This window comes from Orbicella franksi, chromosome 5 (assembly GCF_964199315.1).
Source record: "Orbicella franksi chromosome 5, jaOrbFran1.1, whole genome shotgun sequence".
Taxonomy (NCBI): domain Eukaryota; kingdom Metazoa; phylum Cnidaria; class Anthozoa; order Scleractinia; family Merulinidae; genus Orbicella; species Orbicella franksi.
Genome location: NC_138149.1, coordinates 5727044 through 5752209, shown reverse-complemented (window position 1 = coordinate 5752209; position 25166 = coordinate 5727044). Strand labels below are relative to the sequence as shown.

General features: G+C 41.3%; 2 protein-coding genes and 1 long non-coding RNA gene across 8 annotated transcripts in view; 2 read left to right on the top strand and 1 right to left on the bottom strand.

The window, feature by feature from the left end:
• The window catches only part of LOC145486908 (uncharacterized), a 99984-nt gene that overhangs the window by 25416 nt on the left and 49402 nt on the right, over window positions 1–25166 (top strand). The window lies entirely within an intron of this gene.
• On the bottom strand, window positions 2712–16071 carry LOC145487473 (uncharacterized). Of its 5 annotated transcripts, XM_081466262.1 has the most exons (14): window positions 15977–16066; window positions 11350–11705; window positions 10686–11002; window positions 10416–10600; window positions 9805–9945; window positions 9179–9279; window positions 8644–8690; window positions 7732–7827; window positions 7016–7108; window positions 6571–6675; window positions 5671–5772; window positions 4967–4991; window positions 4338–4444; window positions 2712–3661 (listed from the first exon to the last, which is right to left on the bottom strand). In XM_081466262.1, exons 2-14 carry the CDS (start codon window positions 11682–11684, stop codon window positions 3609–3611), a joined length of 1707 nt encoding a protein of 568 aa, XP_081322388.1. In that variant the 5' UTR covers window positions 11685–11705; window positions 15977–16066; the 3' UTR covers window positions 2712–3608. The 5 variants fall into 5 exon arrangements, with proteins under 5 accessions (XP_081322388.1, XP_081322387.1, XP_081322386.1 ...); XM_081466261.1 differs by having other exon boundaries at window positions 2712–4444; XM_081466260.1 differs by lacking the exons at window positions 2712–3661; window positions 4338–4444; window positions 4967–4991; window positions 5671–5772 and having other exon boundaries at window positions 5918–6675; window positions 15982–16071.
• Window positions 16275–25165, top strand: LOC145487475 (putative oxidoreductase YtbE). Of its 2 annotated transcripts, none has more exons than XM_081466263.1 (8): window positions 16275–16349; window positions 17520–17609; window positions 18252–18359; window positions 18871–19059; window positions 19440–19531; window positions 20456–20554; window positions 20949–21042; window positions 22540–25164. In XM_081466263.1, exons 1-8 carry the CDS (start codon window positions 16298–16300, stop codon window positions 22683–22685), a joined length of 870 nt encoding a protein of 289 aa, XP_081322389.1. In that variant the 5' UTR covers window positions 16275–16297; the 3' UTR covers window positions 22686–25164. The 2 variants fall into 2 exon arrangements, with proteins under 2 accessions (XP_081322389.1, XP_081322390.1); XM_081466264.1 differs by lacking the exon at window positions 16275–16349 and adding an exon at window positions 16493–16527 and having other exon boundaries at window positions 22540–25165.

The window sequence follows — 25166 nt, the reverse complement described above, 5'->3', positions numbered from 1 at the left end:
GCAGGCAGTCTTTAATGACTCGAGTTGGCACTTTATCAATCCCAGGAGCCTTATTAGAAGGCATTGCATTTATAATGTCCTCGACTTGTTTACATTCAACAGAATGTAAACAAGTGAGAATGAAATGTGTTACTGTGAGAATGAAATGTAAATTGCTCAGATGTCGGAAAAATTCTAGGAGTAAAGATGCTGTTATTCAAGTCGAAGTTGTTTTCTTCAGCCAAAGATTTTATTTTGGAATTGGTTGATTTTCCAACAGACGCAAAAAAATTATTGAAAGTATCCGCCACGATCTTGTCCTCTTTGCTGTAAACTTTAGGGGAGACTGATCTTTTAGGGATGCAGAGCCGGATTGCCTTCCAAATACAATTTGTGTTCCGTGGGTTGTTTTGAATCTGATCTTTGATGAATTCACTCTCCGCTGCTCTGATTGACTTCCTGACTTGGTGTTTAAGGTTTTTATAGGTAGACCGGGCATGTGGATCATTAGTTCTACGAGCTGTTTTGCGCCAGACATTCCTAGATTTCATAAGTTCACGTATCTCCTCCGTTATGCAGGGATTTGGTTTTCCACGAACTTTAATTGATCTAATCGGAGCGTGATGATAGAGAATTTCATTGAACAACAGATCAAATGCGTGTAATTTGTCATCAACGTCGTCAAATACTTCCACAACAGACCAGGGTGCACCGGACATATCAAACTGAAAAGCGTCTGGATTGTAGTTTTTTAAACTCCTAGTTGTAATATATGTGGTCTTAGGTCGGGATACTTTCAGATGTAGGACGGCAAAGACCATGTCATGGTCACTAATAAAGCTGTCCATGACACCAGCCTTGACAACTTGTTTGGTTTGCGAAGCGAGAATAACATCTAAAAGAGACCGCGACGATTCGGTCACTCTAGTAGGAGCAGCAATTAATTGCGATAAGTTAAACGACTCGTAAAAACTGGTTAAAGATTTCGATTCTCTACAATCGGTGCTGACATGAATACGTTGGCTAGCAAGGGCCCAAGGGGTGACCCCATCGCTACTCCGTCGATCTGTTCATACAGGGATCCACTAAATTGGAAAAGCTGCCCCTTGGTGGCCACACCCAAAAGATCAATAAGGTCTTGCTTTGAAATGTTCAAATCATACTCGGAATTAAACCAGTTGTTTCTAAAGGCTCTGTCTGCGAGAATCGTAATGGTTTCATCCAAAGGTACATTCGTGAACAAGGAGGACACATCATAGGACACCAGCAAGTCACCAGGTGTTATGTTGAGGTCTCGCGGTAGTTCGTTCACAAAATCGAAAATGTCCGTGACTGTGTACTGATTTAACGACAACGGTTTGAGCTTGTTGTCCAACCATTTCGCCAGAGCATAATTATACGTATTAGTCGCTGATAGGATTGGTCGCATGGCTAATTTCTCCTTGTGTGTTTTCGGCAACCCGTACAGGTGTGCCAGTCGTCTATTGAAGAGAAACTAGATGTTGAGGGCAAGCTGCCACCTTACTATCGTCGATATGTTGACGACACATTCACTGTGATGCCCGATTTGTCTACAGCTAGGGACTTTCTTAACACCCTCAACCACGCTCACCCCGCCATCAACTTCACTATGGAGGTCGAAAATGATAGAATGCTTCCCTTTCTCGGTACTCAACTCCTAAACAGAGCGCCTCGTATTGAAACTAAAGTGTTTGTGAAGCCAACAAACAGTGGTCTGCTTCTCCATTACCACAGTCATGTCGATAATAGGTACAAGCGCGGACTATTGACAACTATGCTCGATCGCGCACATCGCCTGTCTTCGTCATGGTCCTACTTCACTGAGGAGTGCGAACGACTGAAGTCTGTTTTCTCTAAACTGAAATATCCCAAGCACCTTGTTGACTCCACTGTCAAAACCTTCCTAAATTTAAAGGTCGCTGACCAGCCCTCATTACGGTCCAGATCTACGACAGAAAACACTACTCGGGTTGTCATACCCTTTAAAGACCAGGAGTCTGCTAATATCGTGAAGACACAGTTGAAAGATCTCAGTGTGAAGCTGCAGACCAGTGTTCAACCGGTGTTTACGAGCCGCAAGATTGCCCAGGAGTTCCCGACAAGCGAACCTAAGCCTCAGCTCATTGATCAACAATGCGTTGTGTATAACTTCAAGTGTGACCAGTGCGATGCTGGTTATGTCGGTTACACCCGTGGCCATCTGTTCGTACGCGTTGATGGACATAGAAGCAAGACCTCGTCAGTACGCAATCACTATGATAATAGACACGCAGGCAGGATTCCGGATGACCTTCGCAATTGTTTTAGCGTGTTGAAAAAATGCCACAACAAGTTTGATTGTCTCATTAATGAGATGTTACTCATTAAACAATTACGACCGTGTTTAAATGTACAATCAGACTCAGTTCGCGCTAAAGTCTTTGTCTAACTTATGCAAATTAGAAACTCTGAACTCTTAGTTACTCTTGAAATCGCATATTTAATTAGTTTCCCTTGACAATGGCGCCAAGATGTCGCCGAAACGTCGGATTTATCTATCGTTAGTTTTTGCCTGTATATGTTTATCTAAATCATTGTTGATTTAAATAATAATTGACTTTAAATTCCTGACCTGTATTTTCAACCAAAGCTGATGAAAACCGGTGGTTGAAATGTCAGAGATATCACCCATTAGTTCTGTACGATAGGTATTCAAGACGTATGCACAGATCCCGCCGCCAGTCTTGCTGCTTCGATCGACCCTGTAGATGTTATAACCAGGCACTTCAAGCACGCATCGAGGACACTGTTCTGTGTTTGTTCTGTTTAATAATATTTGTAAAGAAAATTGGAGGATAACTCCATAACAAATGATCACCACAGGATAATTGTTCTCCGGTCGATAAATTGTCATCGAATTGTAAAGATCGCGTCTTAATAGAGCGTAGGGGGCGGGAGGTTATTAAAGTTGTTTGGAATAGGAGGTCTTATGAGAGACGGTGAACCGAAAGATCTCTTACTCTTACTTTTCGAGATACTGTTAGGGAACTGGCACAAATCACACGTATCATTCTGTGTCGTCACATTGCCTCAAAATCTAACTCAAATATCTCTGAGTAACATCAAAAACAGACAATGAAGGGTGAGAGAGTTAATCCCCCATGTAGGCCTTCCCTCTCAGGTTATTTTTAGACATGGTACCCAGTCTTCCCGGGGATAATATTACCACGTGCGTTACGTGGATTTTCGCGGAGGAGGAAAATGCGTGTGAAGCCGCTTGGGCTGTCCACGTGATCAAAATCCCCGCCACGTGATTGGCTAATTCTAAACCCTCTGGAATTTTCGAAACCGGGAGTGATCTAAAAGTAACTTGCGAGGATTTACCTTGGAACTAAAGGCCTATATAGGGAATTAACTCTCACTCTTCATGCCCTCTTGACGCAGATTATTTTGTCTTACTACATTTTACCGCTAAATGGTTTTACAAGGGTTAATGTGAACTCTAAAAACTATTCGAAGACAACGAGAAAAGTCATTTTGGAACATCCTTCGCAAAACGCATCAAATGCGTTAAATATTTTGACAAAATACGGAGTATTGAACAAGTCCGAGATAAGTATATTACAAATTCACAGCTGTTCCAGGTCTAATGAAACAATCGCATTCAGGTCAGCTATCGCTCCTGTAAACGAGAAGAGAAAAAAAGCAGTATAAGCAAGTCATTCCCCGGGGTTGGCAGACCTACATAAAAGTCAACTCGAGCCTCTCTTCTGCTCAAAGTCATCATCGCTAGGCACAGAACTATAAAATGGATTGTTTTCCTGCAATCCGAAACAGACGTTGAAAAGAAAGCCAGACGGAAGGGGATATAAGTAGCCACAACTTGGGCAACTTAATCTAGCACACACACCGCGGTTCACAATAAGCAACAGAGGTTTTGACAGTACTTGACTATTCAGTTTTAGGCCCCGTCCACAGCGCCGGAGAAATTTGAAAACGCAGCTTTATTTCTCCGATTAGGCCTACCGTCCACACTAATACGTCACGAAAACGGAGCTTTTCGTAAACGCTCTTCAAAGCGGAGGAATCTGAAAACGCCGGCTTTGAGTTTTAGTGTGGACGGAGACATTTTGTAAACGGAGCTTTTCGAAAACCATGACATCACGATAATAATATAATTTCACTGTCCGAATTTTCCTCAAACACAAATCTAAAATGGTCAGTAATGGTTCCGTTTTCAAATTTTCCGGCTTAGTGTGGACGGAAAACATTGGATGCGTTTTCAGAGAGAAAACACTGTTTTCAAATTTCTCCGGCGTAGTGTGGACGTGGCCTTAGAAGAAAGATAACATCCATACCTTCTATTCGTGCTATTTCATCCAAAGTTTTTAAAACATCAACTTCTTCATGCGCAGCGTTTATATGTACATGTTCTGTGCGAGGAAACGACTTCACTTCTTGTGCTCTGTGTGGTTCAAAAAAGACACAACGTTAATATGTTTAAAACCCAAAGGACATCAGTACACCAGTTCAAGAACAAGGCAAAATGTGTGATTTGTTTCTCCGATGGTGTGCGAATGAAGGTCTTAGTATATTTTGATTATGATTTAGTTGGCGGACGGCTTATCTGGGTCCTTGCCCATTGAGCAAGTGATAATGATGAGTAACTTGCCCCACAGAGAGGACTGAGAGTTGTGGGGCAGCCATGACATGGAGAGCTGTCTGGGGTCTTATACACGAGGGCTAGGGTTTTAGTAGACTACGAGGAGTCCCTCTTTCGCTTAGTCCGTCGAGCGAGACCGTAAATAAACTGCGAAGGAAAAAAGGCCGCGTGAAATCCTGGGTGCGCGCGCGTGCTTTTCGCCCCCAGGAGTTCGCGCGGCCATTTTTTCTCGCGGTTTTCTTTTGCGTCACACACGACGGATTAAGCGAAAGAGGGACTACTCGTAGTCTAGGCTTTTAGCCGTAAAAGGAATTCTCGTTTTACCTGCTTTTTGCGAGTCCGTCACTCTCTAAAAGTAGAACAACAAGTAAGATTAGTCAACACCTAGTAAACGTTGTTCTTTGTGTGAATGAAAGCACCCTCAGTATTCAGTACTGTTGTTAGTCTTGTACCGAACGCCTCAACGCGTTCAAAAAATATGATAACAGCTAGTGCTTGTTCTTATTACAAAAAATCTAGCACTCTCCACTGAAGTTATATTATTATTTTTTGCCATCAGATTGAGAGCTTTAATAGTAAACATAGAATCACGTCAAAACAATCAAAATAAACCTTTTTTAAATCTTTTAATCAGTCGTCACTTTCAAACCCGTATTTGTCATCGTTTTTTCCAAAACTGAAAGCCAAACTACGTGTATTAAATTTTGGGTGATCGCTTAATAGGGGTGAGAACAGACGAAAACCCTCATCGGAACGACCAAAAGGTGGCCGCAGCCCTTATTAATAGAGGTGGCTGGTTAATAGGGGTTTTTATTTACAGTATTTTACTGACAATAATTTCGGGAGGTGGCCGCTTAAGAAGGGTTCTACAGTACTTAAGTCGAAACTGACAAATTGAAACAGAGTTCGCGAAGTATTCATCGGAGCTATAAAGGAGCGCTCATAACCAAAGTTTAGTCGAGTCGGCGATGGAGTAAGGAGTCAACAAAAAGCTGTAATTTTTCAGAGGGTGGGGTGGGTGTACTGACCTGTCTGGGGGTAGAGTGAGGGTTCTAATGACAGCAGCAGTCTCTCCAGTTGTTGAAGTTCTTGCTCTGCCACGTCACAAGTGGAACTTGCGCTGTCGTCATCTGTTAATGAATTGTAAGTAATGACGGGTTTAGAGTAAATTATATTTAATTTACTGCTCTCAATACTATACTTATTTGAGTAGAGATCCTCTCCCCACAATTGCTCCGTTCGTATCTTGGACAGATATTGGTTGTTTACCATTTACACGGAGAAACCGGTTCGCCGACAATTTGCGCAATGGCAATTTATCATTTCCTCAAAAAAAACCCAATTTACTGAAAGAAACTACAATCATGGACAAAAGTCTTGGGACAAATTTTTTATTTTTGGTTCTTTTGCGCACACGCCAGACGCGAATACAACTTCACCTGCCTGACCTCGCCTCCTACCCCCCATGCAATGTTGAAAACTACTAGCTGCAATTTCTTCTGATTTTCAACATTGTATTGGGTGGGGAGGGGGAACAGTAACGCGTTTTTAAAAGGAAAGGAGCGCTTTTTTCAAACTTCAGTAGTAAAACACAGATGATTCGTTAAATTACATAAGTGTCCCAAGGACTTTTGTCCACGATTGTAGGACCACTTTGACCTGATCATAATTCCAAGATGGCGGTGAAGAATTGCAAATGGCATGGTAAGGACATTTTCCACTCGGAAATTTTGGACTACCTTTCAAGACGTTCCATTTCGAAAATTTCCCGGTAGATCGAGCCAAAATTGTCTTACCATTAACATTCTGACCAAAATTTTCGGAATTTTTGAGTAAAGGGTAAACAACCATTGTCACATGACGATCAATTAGTGTAGCAAAAGTTCTCCTTGTAGGGGTGGGGTTTGGGTTGTAAACGAGTACCTTACCGTCACTATCAAAGGAACAGCCATCGAATGACTGGTGAGGAGAGTCTGGGTTCGAGCTCGGCACTTGATCCCCCTCTCTGTTCTGTAGTGCGCATGTCTGGAACACTGAAATAAAAACAAGATGGATGACGCCGCAGAATTTGTAAAGTACGCTTGCAGTATTAGAAAACTCGATAATTTCATCTGTTGCGAATGGAATACGCGAGTCAACGAGAACAGAATGACGTTGTCACGTCTGTCACAAGGAATTGCTTAACAAAAACTTAGCCTTCCTCAAAACTGAACCAACATTTATATCGCGCGTGAACTGTGCCTGTACATCCTCGTTGCCGTTATGGCCATACAGCGGCATGAAGAATGTATAGATATTTATCACTGATTCTTCGAAGTGGCAGGGTTGGCACAGCATAAATTAGGTAAAAATATCTCAGTTTTAATATCTTACCGTCGTGGATATCTGTGGACCTGTCCATGTCGTTCGTTACATCTACGTTTTCTTGGTGAATTTCGCTGATTGTTTCTGGCACCGTCTGTTCACCTGAAGAAAGTAGCAAATACAAGTGTGATACAATACGCTTAAGACAAGTACAGAAATATAGCAGTGATAGAGCTAGCGTAGTATTGTTAGCCCAATTGGAAGGGAACGGATGGTAGTCCAATACAAGTTAGTCCTTGTTAATTCCCATCATCTCGAGAGGCACTGAAATGCCTTCACCTCGTACGTCGATCCTTCGATATTCTGGAACTAATGCACTAACGGTTGTCTGCCTCCATTCACTTTGAAATTAAAGTGGTATGGATATCGTCGTATGCGATATGAATCACATCAACGCTGGCCTCTCCATTGAGACTGCTGCAATGTTTGGCTTTTTGCTGGTCAAGGTAGAACACTAAACTAAATGACAAGTAAATACAGTCAAGCGAGGCAAAATTGTATAAGTCGAATCGCAATGAGCCACAAAATGAGATTTCAGCCTGATTGGTGGGGAAGAAAACAATCTCTTTACTGTGTTCGGCTCGGGCATGCGTGATGTGTTTTTACTACCTTTAAACCAATCATTATACTCAGCGAAAAGTCATCAGAAAAGTTTTCAATTTAGTGAAATAAGTGTTATTGATCTGCTGTCGCTTGGTCGGGTTATTATAACTTATTTAATTTACCTTCATCAGTGGTTGACGAGCTCGAAGTACTCTTCCGTTTCTTGCCTACCGGCCGCCCGGGTCGCCTTGGAATATCATCCGGAAGAATATGAATGTCTTGAGATATAAAGAAAAGAAAGACCATCAAGCCATGAACGAAAGGAAAACTTGCTCCTGTTATGTTAAAGCACGTCAAACTAGTAAAGGCATTGATAGCTTTGTTTGAACTCCATATACCATAGAATTCTGGTTATAAGCCCTAAACTTACAACGGATTTTGGGTTTGGTTATAACCGGGGAGGGGGGGGGGGAGGCGAAATTATACAGTACCCTAACCAGTGCCTATTGCGGAAAAACATTCAACCGGTTACCAATCAAGGGAGAACATGCAACAAGCTGCTAAGCGCAGGAAAACATGCAGCCGGCTGCCAAGCGCGGGAAAACATGCAACCAGCTGTCAAGCGCGGGAAAACATGCAACCAGCTGCAGAGCGCGGGAAAAAAAACGCAACCAGCTGCTAAGCGTGGGAAAACACGCAACCAGCTGCCAAGCGCGGGAAAACATGCAAGCAACTGCCAAACGCGGGAAAAGATGCAACCATCTGCTGAGCGCGCAAAAGAGAGATGACATCTTAATTTGTGGTGATTGGTAAGAGCACCTTGCGCTCGACAATCGCAAAACAAAAACAATCAGGTTGGGATCGGAACTACAAGGGACGTTTCTTTTAAGTTCCATTAAAAGCGATACAAAAAGGATGCTAAGCGCCCAAAAGATACAACTAGCCAAGATTTCCTAAAGTTTTCACTGCGTTCAAAACACAGCTGCTATACGTTCTAAATAATCACTTTCAAATGTGAAATAAGCCATAAATTCGAAAAAATTTAGGAAACAAAAGATTGTTCCAAAAAAGCAGCTAAAGTAAACTTGGCTTACCAATTTTCTTTTGACTTCTGAGATAATGCTCAAACGGCATCAGATATCTGCAAAGAAAAAAAAACCTTTGGGTCAACATCGCCATTATAACAAAAGCATACGTCACGGTTATTACGACTGAGTGTCATGCAGTTCTGTTTCATGCTATACAATACAAGCAGGGTACAAAGCCGTTGTTTTCCTCTTATTTGTCCGGTTTATAAGTCCGTTCGTCCAGTCATTCAGGTGCAATTTGTTAGTTCGCCCGGCTAATCCACTGGTTTTTCCCTCTTTTCAATCATGTTTTGTTCGTTCGTTCGTTCGTTCGTTCGTTCGTTCGTTCGTTCGTTCGTTCGTTCGTTCGTTCGTTCGTTCGTTCGTTCGTTCGTTCGTTCGTTCGATCAGTCGGTCGATCAGTCGGTCGATCAGTCGGTCGGTCAGTTAGTCGTTCTTTCGTTCGTTCGTATGTTCGTTCGGTCAGTCATTTGTTCGTTCGTTCATTCGGTTGGTCAGTCAGTCGGTCGGTCGGTCGATCGGTCGTCTTCCTTTCACTTACTTTTGATAGAAGACGCGGGCAACTGTACTCACTCCTCCATATATTACATTGGACTCTAGCAACTCGTTATACACTTTGTTCCAGAGTTTGCACTGACAGACCTGAAGGTTTTGACATGAAAATGAATCCACGAATCAGTACTTAACGTACAGGCTGAAGTAGTAACAGGGCGGAGGGGACACTCAGCTCAAGGTCTCTAGAGGGAAGTCTAACGCTTCTTGAGTGTTAATGGACAAATCAGACAGAGAGTCATCAAAAAGACGTCAAAAATGTTGTCGAGAGGCAACTTTTCAGAAAAAGCTCAGTTAAACACATTCTGGCCACTAGCCCGCACTGCCGAAGCTTAACCGTTATCCCTGGGAGTATCTTTAATTCCCCCTGTATGGGATGCTATTCCATGGCAGTTTAGCCCCAGGGATTTCGTTGGGCTGCCCTAAAAATTTGGCCGGTACCCATTTACACATCTGTGTAGAAAGAGGAACTGCGGGAGTAAAGTGTTTTGCCCAAGAACACGAAGCAAACACCCCAGCCAGGGCTTGAACCCAGACTGCTCGATCCAGACTCCAGCGCGCTAGTCATTAGTCCCCCGGCTCTCCTGTCGACTCCCTACATTACATTTTACTCACATTTTCAAATCCGCCATGTTGCTGTACTAAGTTGTAGAATCTGCAGATGTTGATTCGTTTCCCTCGCCACACTGGTTCTTTGGGTACAGTGACGCCTCTCTCCAACGAAAAAGATTGTAAATACTCTAGGAAATCCTTTTCCTGTTAACAGGAAACACAGAAAGAAAATCCTGCTCGTACAGTTAAGTTTTAGCATAAAGACTATTTTTCACTAGCACGTAAGTAACAGACGCACACATAGTGAGGTGCTGTTATGTAGCGCCATTTTGTTGAGACAATTTTCCATACAAAAGGCGCGAATTATCAACTTCTTAGTGCGAATGCGTATGTTGTTTTTTTTTCTTGGTCAACAAACCTGTAAAAAAGGCAGCAAAAACAAAAAAAAAAGCTGCGAACGTTTATAAGTATTCCAAGTGCATTGATTCGGAGATTTTAAGATTTGGACGATAACATGCACTTATTGGTGGCTCGAGGTCAGGCTTCTCTGATTACAACGCACATATCATTCATTATCTTTTTAGTCTTTTTTTTTTTAGCTTAACTGACGTAAGAAACGGGGTTATTAATAAACGCATTGTCTCTTAGTGCAATGGTCTCTTCGCGTTAAATACCTTGTTGTCAAGCTGTGACACGTTTCCTGTGTCATACACACGGTTTTTACTCGTCATAACTGGAATGGTTGGTGAATTCAAGGGCGTGTCTGTATTGCGGCGTGCAGGAATTCTCGCAGGTTCTTGTACACTTTCAACTGGAACTCGCTCGCTCCAAACTGCGGAATCTACCGGTTTCTCTTCCTCTGTGAAATACGAGATAGATACTCATTAGTGACGAAATCTCCTATTATAAGAAGAAATAAGACGTTTATCACAAGATCAACTCACCGTCGACATATTTGAAGTGGCACGTTTCCAGCCTCTGCTCCAAAGTCTTGTTTAACGAACTCTGCGCTTCTTTAAGCGCGAATTCGTAAGATTTCTTGAGTTCGATCAGTTGCCGCCCCTGAATCTTCCGGAACTGGGGCGCTTTTTCAGCCTCGTTCATGGAACGTAGCGGATGCACGCGGGCTGGCACTAGCCACGCACGAGAACGGGGCTGCCCGAAGAACTCCACGTGGTAATGCGTGATTTCATTCTCTTTGACCAGCGGTGCGTCGTAGTACTCGCCGCAAGTAGGATCACGGGTGAGTAAACCTGGCCAACTGCATTACAATCGATAGGGAGAAAAGAGTCAAACTATCTATTTTGGAAAAAAAAAGCGACAAGAATTTGCCAAGGGAGGCATTTACCACAAGAAGGGCGTGATCAACCTCTTAATTACTTGTAGCAGAGATGAGTTCCTAAAGTTCCCTTAGGATCAACGAGGGTTGAGGTGCCCTCAGACAATACAGGAAAAAGCAGGAAAAATTCGGAAGTAAGCGGGGAGGATTGTTATCAAATATATGGACTATCCACTATTTTTATTTCCCCCCAAAACCCCACCAATAAAAGGACGACCATGCAGAGGAAAAAAATATAACAACCAGAAACAAAACACTTCAACACTCACGGCGGATATCCTGACAATTTTGCCATGACCACATCCCCCAGGGGAAGAAGACTGTATATGAACTTCATGTGTTTAGGTTTCTTAGCTTTCTGTTCCACAGCAGAGCACGTGTTATAGCGAGGGTCACGATTGAGCCAGCAGTACCACGCGCTGTCCTCCAGACCCTTGGCCTCCTCGGTGGAGATTTGACGCCATTTTTGGCAGCTTTCGTTCTCGCATTGCACCCATATGGACACGCCCTCTTCCTCATCTCTTGGCTTCGCGACAGCGGTGGACGAGGAGACTCGGCTCGAATTGCAAGGTTGCTTCAACAATCCACGCTTTCGTTTCGGCATCACTCGAAAGATCGTCAACGGCTGTTGAACAATTTAAAGGGATAGTTCACATATTTTAAAATTAAGCACTAACTTCATGAGGAAAAACCTTGCAGGGTCCTCAAAGACCTCCCAGAGACCCTTTCAGATGGGGATCTTTCCATGAGGATACTTTAAGGAAGATCTTTTAGAAACCATTCATGTCCAGGATCTTAAGAAAAATTATTTCCAGAGATCCTTCAACACCCGAGACTGCGATTAGTCTCTTGTTTGCTCTAAATTTCCCCGGGGTAAACTGAGAGAAAGGCCCGCGATATTCGCGACTAACGGCTTCAACGCTCGCCGCTCGAGTATCGCGCTCGCTCGCTCGCTCAGTTTTTGTGTTCTCCTCCTCAGTCTAGAAAATCTGTAAGGACCGCTTGCAGACCCTCCCCATAGAACCCGAGTACTTTCCGGCTTTTCTCCAATCGTAAGAGCACCGTGCTATCAACCTCGTTCCCGGACAGGAAGGAAGAGAGAGGGCCCTGAGAACGAGGTTGCCTTATTGTTTTTTCGGCATGACGTCAAAACAATATGTTCTGCTTTGGCTGTCAATTTTGAAGCTCCATGGTCCGAACAGCATTAGCCAAACAACTGACAAGGTGTACTTGATCCGTTACTCAAGCCATAGTTAATAGAGGGAAATGGTTAAGAAGGCCGGTAAACACCATAGAAGCAAACAAACAGGCTAAGACCTATTTTGGAAGGTCCTTGACCCTGCACATCTTTAGTTTTATGCTCATTGACTATGCATGAATTGCATAATCGCAATCAATGCTTTTATTGGTTAGTTGCATGAACACACATGACCACCTTTTGTATTTTGCCAGGTTTTGTGAAGGGTCAAACCCCAAAATAGCCAACAAAAACATACAACAAAGAACTTTGCCAGGTTTCCTAACCATTTCCCTCTAGTAACTATGCTAAAACTGTCAAAAACATCTGAATACCAACCCAGAGAGACCACAACAGTTCTCCATACAATATAACTTTTTTTGAATACCGATAAAACTTTACACTTCCCTTTTGTCAGGCGTTGAAAAATTGCTCTCCAAAAATAACTTATTATGCACCCAAAATAAAGACAATGTTTACAAATAGTCAATAAAATACAAAAGTTCAAATTACCAAGTACTCATAAGTCCTGGCCAAACGGATACGCTACTAGACGCAAGTTGAAATTTTGGGTCTACTTGCGACTCCGCTTGGCCAGGCCTTGCGTGCACTTGGGTTGACTTGCGATGACTTGTGCTCCCTTTGGTCGAGATAAAATTTTGCTCGCAAGTCGACGCAGTTTCGCTACCCAACCCAAGTTGAGTGACGTTCAACCTGTTTGCCAATGAATTACAGGATATGTAGCCTTGAAAAGTTGTTGGTTTTTTTTTTTGCGACTTGCGTGAACTTGCGTGTACTTGCGAGGAAACTCAGTTGTGAGTCAGTTGTGGCTACTTGCGACAGCTTGCCAGTCGGTTTGGCCGGGGCTTTAAATTCAAAGCGAACGCTGACTAGAATTCAAAGGCATTATGTCAAGATTGGACGAAACATGTATTTTGACGCATGGATCGTCTAGTTTTGACAAGCGGAGCAAGCATAGCAAGGTATTTCAGTTAGATAAAAAGGAAGTTCTCATAATACCTTGCTCTATGTTTTGTTGTGTCAGCCTTCTGCAGGTTGATTGTATATCGTATGCGCAGCGCTCGCGGCTATCTGGCAATTTGTCCAATATTGAATCATGAATAATTACGAAATTTGCGAGCAGTTTGTGATTTTGTGGACAAAGAGTTTGATTCTATTGCTGTAGTTAACTTTTTTGCAGCTCAGAAATTTGGTCAATAAAACCTTCCACCGCGCATCTTAACTCTTTTACTTGTAATTTATTTAGCTGAGCTACGTGTATTAATTTATTATTTAACTTACATGTACTCTAAACTCCGCGGTTGATTTCATCAGCATTTTATTATTATTGTGCAGCACAGCTCGGGAGATTGCGCAGGCAGTCTTCGTGTTATTGACGTTAACATTTATTACTTACTTTACTCAATTAGTCACGGCGGTGGTCCAAAAACAAATTTCTAAGCAAATTGTTTCACATCGGATATTTACACAAGTAGTGCACTTTCGGCAATGTTTTGCACTCTTCTCAAATTTAACGGTAAAAATTAAAACACCAACTGGTCTACATTTCCGCATTGCGCAAGAAATTGTTTATAACTTAGAAATTTTTAAAAGGATGGAAGGGCGTTATAATATCAGAACTCCGAGGGCGTTTCGTATTGCTCAATCAGCACTGGAAGTTCCCTACGGGAAGTTTCAGTCTTGTAAAAACAGGAACTTGTAAGCGCGTTCCGTGTTGAGACAAGTTTGTGTTTCGAACCGGTAAATACATTTTTAGTCAGGCTGTTTTTCGTTCTATTTTTAACTCTTTTGGTTCCAAACTCGAAGTATGAATTCGCAAAACATTTTCCGCATATCAGTAATATCCTCGCCGGAACCAAAACGAGAATGGAGACACACTCTCAATGACATGAAATTAGCCAAATTTTTCTCAAGTCGCGATTATTTCGTTTGCCCATGCTTATAAGAGTCGCTGAGATTTCTCGTTCGGCCCGGATCGTATTTTTGTCGGGGTGTCTGAAGTAGTTTGAAAAACAAACAGTACCTCGTGAAAACACGGCACAGGAGCAATGCAAATAAATGAATGAGTGAATGAATGAATGATCGTAAGAGAGTTTCATTCAAAAACTCAAACTGAGAATCTTAAACTGAGTTAGATAACGATTTGACAGCATAGACGATGGTACCACATGCATCACATGAAAAAACTGCTCGATACCTTTCCTTTGAAGTCTTGCAAATACTTCGTTCCTGACCTTCAAGGTTTGAACTGTGTCAGTAAAGATTTAGCACTGGAAGGGTTTTTAAAATGATTCGTATGCTAACCATAATCTTGCTTCACAGTTCATTCTGCCATCTTCGCTTCAAACGGCAGACAAGTAGGTGTTGAATAGTTGACAGTTTACTTTATAATTTGGGTTCTTTGGCGGGAGCCTCGCTTGGAGACGTTGATCACGTAACAGACGAATGTCTGCGTAGAGAGTAGGCGATATTGTAGGAAGTAACATGAAGTTTAATACCTGTACTACACAGAAATAGCGGGCAGTGGCAGCTTGCAGAGCTAATTCACTCTGCTACAGATGCTGTAGCGACAGTGAAACACGTTTCATTGTCTGTGGCTGTTATCCCGCACCAGAAAATAAATCCCGCATTCACCCATTGCTCTGCTCACTATACCGAGACCAGCAGCTATTCTGTGCTCCCTAAGCTACTTACGTACATCAAAGAGAGCATATTACGTATTTCCGGTTGTGGAAATACGGACGTGTGGATATTGCATGCTATAAACATTGTAAAGATTTTTCCCGACTGAAATGCTTCTTTTAAATTCGCACAGCTAAAACGCTTTTAGACAATAATAGCAAAGATTCATGTGCTTTAATTTGAGAATTTAGAGAAGCTTCTTAATCAGAAAAGACCGGAAAATATTACTGAGGGAGATACGAATGCTAAAGTTATGAAAATACCGGTTATTAAAAAATTCATTTGTCATTACTCATTATTCTGCAACCTAACCATACAAGCTCCTTTATGCAGATAAGATTGAAAGAAATAATATTCTTCTAGTTTGTAAACGTGATGCGAAAGGCACTTTTGTTCCTATCGCTAAAAACCGGCGGCCGACAGGTTGGCAATAAGCTTCACTAGACTACGCAAATTAGGTTATCTTGACGGCGGAAGTGAACTGTATTTGAGACACCCTTTGGCCGTGTGACCATTTTCGAAGTTTACACCTGCCAAAATTGTTCATTCTTTGCCATAACTTTTCAGTAATTCATACAGTTAACCAAGCATTGTTTCTTTGGGATTTATGTTTTTCATTTCCCGTCACCGGAAACAACCAGGTTCCTCTTAGCTGTCTTAACGACGACAAAAGGATGGCCGCCGTAAAGGAAAAACGAAGCTCATATCAAGCTAGACAAGAGCCTCAAAATGGACAAAACACACCAAAAGGGATGCAAGGTGGCGAAAAACGAACGCTTATCAGAGCATCGCTCTGTTCATAAACAATAAAGTCATGTTTTGGTTAACTTTTGTCTCAACACGAGGTCCGTTGTTTGGTTAGAGCTTAGACAGGAAGCCACGGCAGACGAATTCGACGGAGTTTCCTCGCGGATTTTCCGAAGAAATCTAGAAAATAACAAGTTTGGTGTACTCACCTTACATTGTTAGCGACACTTTGGGAATTCTGTCTTCGAAAAAGGTGTGAAAACTATCCATGCGTCCCGCATGCAAATGTACAATGAGTGACAATCGTCACGTTATATCCTCTTGATTTTCCCGCTTACTGAGGTCACCCGCTGAACAGTTCATATTTATGAGCTCATCTCATGCACATGCTTTTCTGTGGGAGATCGCTGAAAAAATCTTTGTTTTGAATTTTGCGTGAATTTTGTGGATGTCTCGAATGAGGTGTCTGAAATGACCCGATCGCTTAATCTACGGCAGTGTCACCTAACACAGATCATAACTCTTTGAGCATGTTGCCAGTTCATACTCTGAACGATGGCCGACATATTCCAGCCATTGGACGTGAGTAAAAAGTTTGCTTGACATGAAACGGATATGCAATATTTAGTCGATATTTAACTGTATTTAAGCTTAAGCTTACGCTCAGGAAGGCTGGCAGCAGTTTCCAGCACTTTTTCAACAGCTATGCTTTGATGGATCAACTGACTACCACAGTTTATCAAGTGATGCTACAATATTGGTATCACATAAATGCCCAGCCTTAGGTGAACCAATAATGGTAATGCACTTATCATTGGCTTTCCCGGGGGGTCAACCCCCAGGACACCCCTTGGGAAACCCTGGCAACATGCAGGGAAATAGTGCATTTTTTAATAAAAATTTTCCCGATGGTAGGGACATTGTTCGGTTTTTGAACCAGACACACCAGATCCCCGGGATACACCAATCAGATATATTTGAGATTGGTCAGCTTTACTTCACTTTCAAAATACCAGATGAACATGTAGATGAGTGACCTTGCTGCCGTTTGTATGGCATTTCATGAAGGTCTTCAGTGTTTGTTGCATGTTTGTTCTTCATCGTGACGTTGTTCAAAGCCTGGGACATGGTACAAGGAAAAAAAAGTCTGTAATTCCCAATAGTTTCAAGGACTGAAGAAGAGAGAGAAAAAAAAAATCGACAAATTTGTCTTATTATTGTAAATGAAGGTGTTCTGTCTTCAATTTAGCCTCCAGGGTAGAGGAAATTGGTGTGAATTTTATACCCTATACCCCAGGGATTTAGGAGGTTTTTGTCTGATCCTGAAAACAAATCTCCAGGGATGTCCTAGGGGTCAATCCCCGGGAAGGACAATGATAAGTGCTTAATCTCTATGGCATAATAGCTTAATACCCTATAGCAACAGTACAACCGGTTAAAAACACCCTTAATTTTAGATTAAGTGCCTATAACTCAAAAACTAGTTCAGTCTGCCTATTTTTTATTATCGAATTCTTATAAGTATGATAAGATGCACCTTTTCACAAAAGTAAAAATAAATCTGTGTTTGGCGTTCAGAGCCACCATAAATTTCCAAAACTTTATTGAAAGATGTATTGATTTTTCTTGGACAATTGAAGGAGACTCTGCTTTCTAGGTTAAAGCCTGGTGAGGGGTTTTAATGCAGCACCCCTTAGCAATAATCATTGCTATTTTAATGTTTTAACTAGACAAGCAATACTTTTTTCACAGTTGGAACATTTCAAATGAGACAAGTAGCAGGAGATGATGTAATACACAGGACTCTTGATACTGCTATTCAGTGTGGTTACAGACTTGTAGGTGAGTTGCTAAAAGTATGGGGTGGAAAATAGTAGAAGGGATAGCATAGCAGTGAGAGCACTTGCAATCAACCAATGTGTAATGGCTTTGTTCTGTCCTGGTTGTGTGTTGAGTATGTTGTTGTTGGTTGTCTCCTTAATTTCAAGTTTTCTCTCTGAGTCAGTATAATTCAGTTTTTCCTGCTTCCTGAAAAAAACAACCAACATTTCTAAATTCAATTCCAATTAAACCAGGACCTGCATAAAAAAATGGCTTGGGCTTTCTGTCTTGGCCCCTCTATCTTAAGTTTATTATAGCTAGCTCTGTGAGTCGGCAAGATGGACCAAATCCTAAAGTGATTGACTACCTAAAAAACAAGATTGGGCATCTTGTGTGCCTGGAATTTGCCACAGTTTTCTAATAAATCTCTTAGTGACTTAAATCTTATTCAGTTAAGATAGCTGGATATTGGCCTCATTCTTTTTTAGTGATGATGGAACTTGACTGCATCTTGATAAGTAATCATGCGTAACCCAGCATGACGTAACCATTGGTGACTCAATAGTAAAAACCTTATATTGAAGGGAAGAAAGTTACTTTTATCATATATGTCAGTCACTGATAATGTTAATGTTTAACTTAATGTTTTTCATTAAATTATAGATACAGCTGCTGTATACCATAATGAAGCAGACATTGGACACTCACTGAAACAGATTTTGCCCAAGTATGGTCTGTCCAGGGCTGATATCTTCATAACGAGTAAACTGTGTGAGTGCTTTGAACATAAACTAACAATATATGGTAACTTAAGTCCAGTTCAGAAGCCAAACTTTTCATGAGCCAAACCTAATATGTTGAATTAAGTTCATGAAAAGTTCAGCTTCTGAATCAGTTACATTGTAAGAATGGCTATTTGAATTTGGATCAGCTCAGCAGTTCTTCTCACCTACAATAGCTCAGCCGGGAATTTCAGCTTTGGAACGGCTTTGATTCAGATGTCGAACTTCTCATATGCCAAACCCAATGCATAAATTGTTATTAACATATTCTACAAGCAGTTTACACTCTGCCTGAAAATTACTGACATTTCGATGTGATTTGGTTCAAACTAAATAAAGTTCAGCAAATCAAGTTTGTTGTCTGAATCAACAGGCATACTTTTGTATATACATAAACCTAAATGATCTATTATCCTCCTAGACTTTTCATGTTTCTAGTCTGAATTTATAAAAAAATAAGGCATTTAATATTTAATAACTAATTAAAATTATCTCTCTAGCTCCAAGAGACCATGGCTTTGATAGTGCAGAAAAGGCTTGTATGAAGTCTTTGCAGACTTTGGACTGTGAATACCTTGACCTGTATCTTATTCACTGGCCTGGTGTTCAGAAACTGAAGAGTGAAGATCCAAGGAACGCAGAACTCAGACAGGAAAGTTGGAAGGCTTTAGAGAAGCTCTGTAAAGCTGGTTAGCAATTTTGGTTTTCAACATTTAGAGGAATTTAATTTTAAAAAAAAATCTACAGCATGACATAATAAATTTCCATAAAATAATTATTAAGCATGTTTTGGTAAATCATTTTGTTTTTAAATAATTGCTTCTGAGCCTTGTTGTTGTTCTTTTTTAATTTTGTGTTTAAGATGGTCTTTTAGTACACTCTTGTTAAATAACAAGTGATGTAAATTGTTTTGTTCTTATTTACTCCAGAAAGCTGCTGGGTAGTCTTAGACATCTTTTGACAGCTCTTATATGGGGAAATAAAAACAATTTCCTGAGAAATCAGTCGGCCAACTAATTTTCCAGAGAAGCACCTATTAATAATTCATTTAACATTTATTGTTTTCCAGGTTTAATTAAGTCAATAGGAGTATCCAACTACACTATAGATCACCTGGAAGAACTTCTTGACTATGCCATGATCACTCCTGCTGTATTACAGGTACTAAAACTAAGGCCATAACCAGAAAAAAGTATGACTGAGACAATGCCCTTGGTCAAATTCTCTTCCTACAGGTATTTAGCACATGTTTTACTTTCCCCCATCAAAAACGAAAACATTACTGAGGAGAGTGACTCAGTTTGCCTCATATTGGCTACAGCCACCCTGGAACACTGGATCGTTTACCACTGCTCGTAGTAACATATTGTTGTCAGCGAAAATTGGAGATGGCAAATGTGTGGTTCTGGAAAATATCCCTACGCACCCCGGGGAAGGTTATTTCAAAAGCCAAAACTGGAATTTCCAGAGGGATGGGGGTTCAAACCAAAACCATCCACTGGAGGAGTATAGATATTTTCTGGAACAATACAATGGTGCCTAGAAAATTTAGAGTCTTTTGCACTTTTATCCAATCTCAAAATCATGTAATCCTTTGTGGTGAGTCACAAAGTGTTGCTTCTGGCATCTTTTCTTATTTTATTGTTATCAGTTAATCTGAGATTTTCAAACAAGGGTCTTGGTGTCCTATCAAATCTAGGATTTTGCCATTTGTCACCCCTACTATTCAATCAAAAATATTGTTTTCCTGCTCTGGAATCATAGTTTAAAAGATATAGAGGATAGACTGTACATGGCTGCACAAAGACACGCAATTTCTCTGTGAGTGTTGAAAAATATTTCATGAGTGTGCGCAGCAAATGAGTGAAATATTGTTCAACACGAGAGCGAAATTTTGCATCTCCAAGCAGCTATGTGACATTCTATTTATTATATAGGAAGATAGCAAAAGGTATATTTGAATGTATTACCATCCCCAAATTATGTTTCAGATTAGTTGTTAAGCCAATTGTGGCATGTGCAAAGTCTTTATCACTAGAAAAATCTCTTCACATGCATGTTTCATATACATGAATATTTGTGCAGGTAGAATTCCATCCAAGGCTTTACCAGAAAGAGTTGTTGGAATACTGCAAAAGAAAAGGAATTCAGCTGCAAGCATACACATCCTTGGGCCAAGGAAAGGTATGCCATTTAGCTTTATGGCCATTGGACATCCATTTTGTTTTGTGACCATGAATTTTGAAGGGGCCTGTTGTAAAGCAACAGCATGTATGTGCAACCTTGGTTGACATGAAAGATTCTATTGACTTTTAACATACCTGCAATGTACAAAAATGGTTTCACCAAGCAAACTGCAGCTCACTGTAGCCTTAAGAACATGCAAACTTGATTATTCTCCAGTTGTCACTTTTGAGAAAATTACACAATGGGGGTCATCATGCATGCATATGACAATTTTCTCTTTAGGGACAACCACAATTTGGGATTGAGGAAAATCTGTGAACTCCTCTTGGTGATTTTGACATAATTTCAAATTATAATGATTATTATTGAGATAATCGTTTTGTTCTCAAAGCTCCTAGATGAACCTACAGTATGCTCTATAGCTGCAAATTACAATAAGTCCACAGCTCAAGTGCTCCTAAAATGGGCTCTTCAACATGATGTTGGTGAGTAAGAAGTGCGTGGTTCAACAAGAGTGATAGATATCAATATCAACACAATGTGAAACAGTTTCTAAGAATTGTGGGCCTCCTAGGGGTTTGAGGAACAAGGAAATATCATAGTGATCATTTATTTCCAGGAAAGACAAAAATAAAACTCTCTGGATTAATCTCTGCCATTAACATAAACTTTGGAGAAGTATTTTAGGCTGTAACTAATGGTAGTCAGTGATAATAGTGAACAGGGGAGAAAATGTGATTTTTTGGGGGTGAATTAGAATTTGCAAGGATCCTCTCCAGGGTGGATGCTTTCTTATATTGGCTATGTATGTATGTGCAACTGCAAAGGATATGGTTTTTGTGGGACTTTGGTATGAAAAAGGTATAGTTTTCGGACATTTTGGTCTGCATCAACATTGGGAAATTTGTAGCCCTTCTCAAATGTTTATGCAAATGGAGCCAATAGCTGATTTGCACGCTGTCATCATTTGACTACAACTACCAGAATTCCTTTCGTTTTTTTCTGTTTTTTAAATTTTGAATTCCCAGTGGGGTTTAAATAACAATTGCCCTAATTAGCACAAGAAACAGAAAAAGTGAAGTTTTGTGGTAGTTGTAGTCAAATGACGCCATCATGCAAATCGCTCATTCTGGTTAGCTGCAGTCATACATATATTAGAGCCGTGCACTAATTTTAGAAGTCTACAATGGGGTATTGATTTTTCACTCAGGTCTGAAATAGGGTATGGGAAAACACCCATTTTGGTCTGAAACAGGGTAGAGGTTTCAAGGTTTGGGCTGCACACTCTTACCAAAAACACAAAACCATCTAAAAATAATATTCTTTTCCTTTACTTTTGCAACTTTAGGTCATACCTGTAAACTCTAAAAAACACTTGACCATGAACCTTTCACACTTGGCCTTTAGCAGTGCTACCTGTGGAACAGTGATCCACCCAGAAAGAGGCTGTACTGAGTTCTGGACTCACCCCCCCCCCCTCCCCTTCCCAATACTTTTTTACCAGTCCCTAAATGCTTAGGAGTATTTCATGGGACGCTAGTCCATTTTAGGGTTACCCTATCCCCACCATGCCTTAAATTGACCGGTTCACTTGGGTGGAGAGAGGCACTGGCTTGGGTGGTCCCTTGAAACACACATTATTTGGATGAACTGTTTAGTTCTAAAAACTGATAACAACACCAAAGGACAATTCAAATCAAACTTTGGACAAGAGTATACTATTGCACTATTGCAATGCTTCTATTTAACAATTAAGTATAAATCTACTAGTCACTGAAAACTTCAACCTTAATCCTCTTCACAGACGCCTGAAAATGCAAAGAAGCGGCCCCCAGTTTGTTAACAAGTGCACACGCTAAGCCACTCAATCACTATCTACAACAGAATAGATAGAGTAGCATAGCCAATCAGAGAATGGCATTTGTGATAGAATGCAAGTACATTTATACTAAAAACAATAACACAGGTCTGTTCTTTTCTAGGGGTCATTCCCAAATCTGTTCAAGATCAGCACATTGCAGAAAACATCAATCTGTCGGACTTTGAACTCTCAAGGCAAGACATGGATGCCCTGAACAGCTTGAACACTACCACTCATTTTTGCTGGGATCCAACAAGAGTGAAATGACTTGCAATGCAAAGATGACTAAAAGATTGAGTTGCGGTATCAGTTAGAGGTTTCTTAATTGCATCATACTTGAGCCACAAAAAATGAAACCTGGATTGATTCATGATGCTCAATGAACCATATTTGTCTTGGGGGTAAATTAACAACAACAGTTGATGGGCGTACTGGGTGCTGGAGATGGAAGAAAAGTGCAAGGTTTCCTTTGACAGCTAGCCCCTGACTTAAAATTGCAACATTACACACCTGTTTGTGTAGATTCTATCTATCTCCTTGAAAGGACATTAGGAGACGAATGCACCCGACATAGATGTAAACAGGGAGGGGAAGTGGTAGGAAAAGCAAAACATGCCCAGTCCCCACCCATCCCCGCCAACCCTCCTGACCTCCCTTATTTTACAGCTGCTATGCAGGCTTTATCTTACATGGTACAAGTGTTGAATGTGGAAAAGAAAGGAAAGTTGATAAAATATTATATGCATTATAATATCTTTATTTCTACTTCATGCATAGCAATACATTGCAACTCGGTTGTATCAAAGTTGCACATGGAGCCCTGAAACTTAAACTCTCAGTGGCCAATTCTGTTTTAATCACGACTACTAGGGAGCTTCAGCGATGAAGACGTCGACACCAATGACAACGCCTGGTTAAAAAAATTTTAAAAAAGAAAATAATTATTACCTTCGAATTTTGCAATTATTTAGATCTGTGCATGACACCAGGCAGTCTAAAAACTAGCACAAACTAATTAATATCTAATGCTAGCGATCAATTCCATAAAGAAATGGGTCAAATTAGCCCTCGTGGTTCACGTTCTCCAAAATATGCAGAACTTGGTCATTTCACGTTGTTGTCTTGGAGAAGATGGCTACTAATCTACAGAAATTTTATAATGCTGCACATGCATATACATTGTTCTGTTCATTAAACGTTTTGTTTCGTGTCGTTTTTGCTGCCATTGCTGTTGTGGTTTGCTTAAGCTCCCTAGTAACTGGGCGATCACCAGCTTTTAGCCCTGACATTAATACATTAACAAATAACTATTACATTAATACTGCACTACAGAAATGTATAATATAAACTTCACTACATAATAAAAGTAATGTAAAAAATCTAAGATAAAGAGCTACACAGGCTTGTTACAGAATGTGTTAAAACGTTTAAGTATGAGACACTTGGCGCCTTCTTAGTGCACTGGAATGTCTAAGGGACACTGGGCACCTTAGTGCGCTAGAATTTCTATGGGAGACTTGGCATCTTTTAGTGCGCTAAACTGTCTATGGGACGCTTGGCACCTTAGTGCGCTAGAATGTCTAGGGGACACTGGGCACTGGGCTGGAATCTTAGTGCGTTAGAATATCTATGGGAGACTTGGCACCTTAGTGCACTGGAATGTCTAGGAGACACTTGGCACCTTAGTGCGCTACACTCTTGACACCTTAGTACACTGGAATGTCTATGGGACACTTGGCACCTTAGTGCGCTGGAATATGTAGGGGACACCTGGCACCTTAGTGTGCTAGAATGTCTATGGGACACTAGGCACCTTTTAGTGCGCTAGAATGTCTATGGAACACTGGACACCTTAGGGCGCTAGAATGTCTCGGGGATACTTGGCACATTTTAGTGCGCTAGAATGTCTATGGGACACTTGACACCTTAGTGTGCTAGAATGTCTATGGGACACTTGGCACCTACTTAGTGCGCTGGAATGTCTAGGGGACACTTGGCACCATTTAGTGCACTAGAATGTCTATGGGAGACCTGGCACCTTCTTAGTGCGCGTTTGACTCTTGGCACCTTAGTGCGCTAGAATGTCTAGGGGACACCTGGCACCTTCTTAGTGCGCTACCACGCCTATGGGACACTTGGCACCTTCTTAGTGCACTGGAATGTCTAGGGGACACTTGGCAACTTTTAGTGCGCTAGAATGCCTATGGAACACCTGGCACCTTAGTGCGCTAGAATGTCTAGGGGACACCTGGCACCTTCTTAGTGCGCTACAATGTCTATGGGACACTTGGCACCTTCTTAGTGCGCTGGAATGTCTAGGGGACACTTGGCAACTTTTAGTGCGCTTGAATGTCCATGGAACACCTGGCACCTTCTTTGTGCGCATTTGACTCTTGGCACCTTAGTGCGCTAGAATGTCTAGGGGACACCTGGCACCTTCTTAGTGCGCTACAGTGTCTATGGGACACTTGGCACCTTCTTAGTGCGCTGGGATGTCTAGGGGACACTTGGCAACTTTTAGTGCGCTAGAATGTCTATGGAACACCTGGCACCTTCTTAGTGCGCATTTGACTCTTGGCACCTTAGTGCGCTAGAATGTCTAGGGGACACCTGGCACCTTCTTAGTGCGCGTTTGACCCTTGGCACCTTACTGCGCTAGAATGTCTAGGGGACACTGGGCACCTTCTCAGTGCGCTAGAATGTCTAGGAGATACTTGGCAACTTCATAGATTACCGCTAATTAATTTA

Bases quoted from the DNA above. Each gene is read 5' to 3' on its own strand.
- LOC145487473 (XM_081466260.1), bottom strand. From the start codon at position 11,684: ATGCCGAAACGAAAGCGTGGATTGTTGAAGCAACCTTGCAATTCGAGC. The intron at 10,601-10,685 runs GTGAGTTGATCT...CGTATTTCACAG, and splicing joins CCACTTCAAATATGTCGACG to AGGAAGAGAAACCGGTAGAT. The intron at 9,280-9,804 runs GTGAGTAAAATG...CAAAACCTTCAG, and splicing joins AACATGGCGGATTTGAAAAT to GTCTGTCAGTGCAAACTCTG.
- LOC145487475 (XM_081466263.1), top strand. From the start codon at position 16,298: ATGTTGCCAGTTCATACTCTGAACGATGGCCGACATATTCCAGCCATT. The intron at 17,610-18,251 runs GTGAGTTGCTAA...ATTAAATTATAG, and splicing joins GTGTGGTTACAGACTTGTAG to ATACAGCTGCTGTATACCAT. The intron at 18,360-18,870 runs GTGAGTGCTTTG...TTATCTCTCTAG, and splicing joins CTTCATAACGAGTAAACTGT to CTCCAAGAGACCATGGCTTT.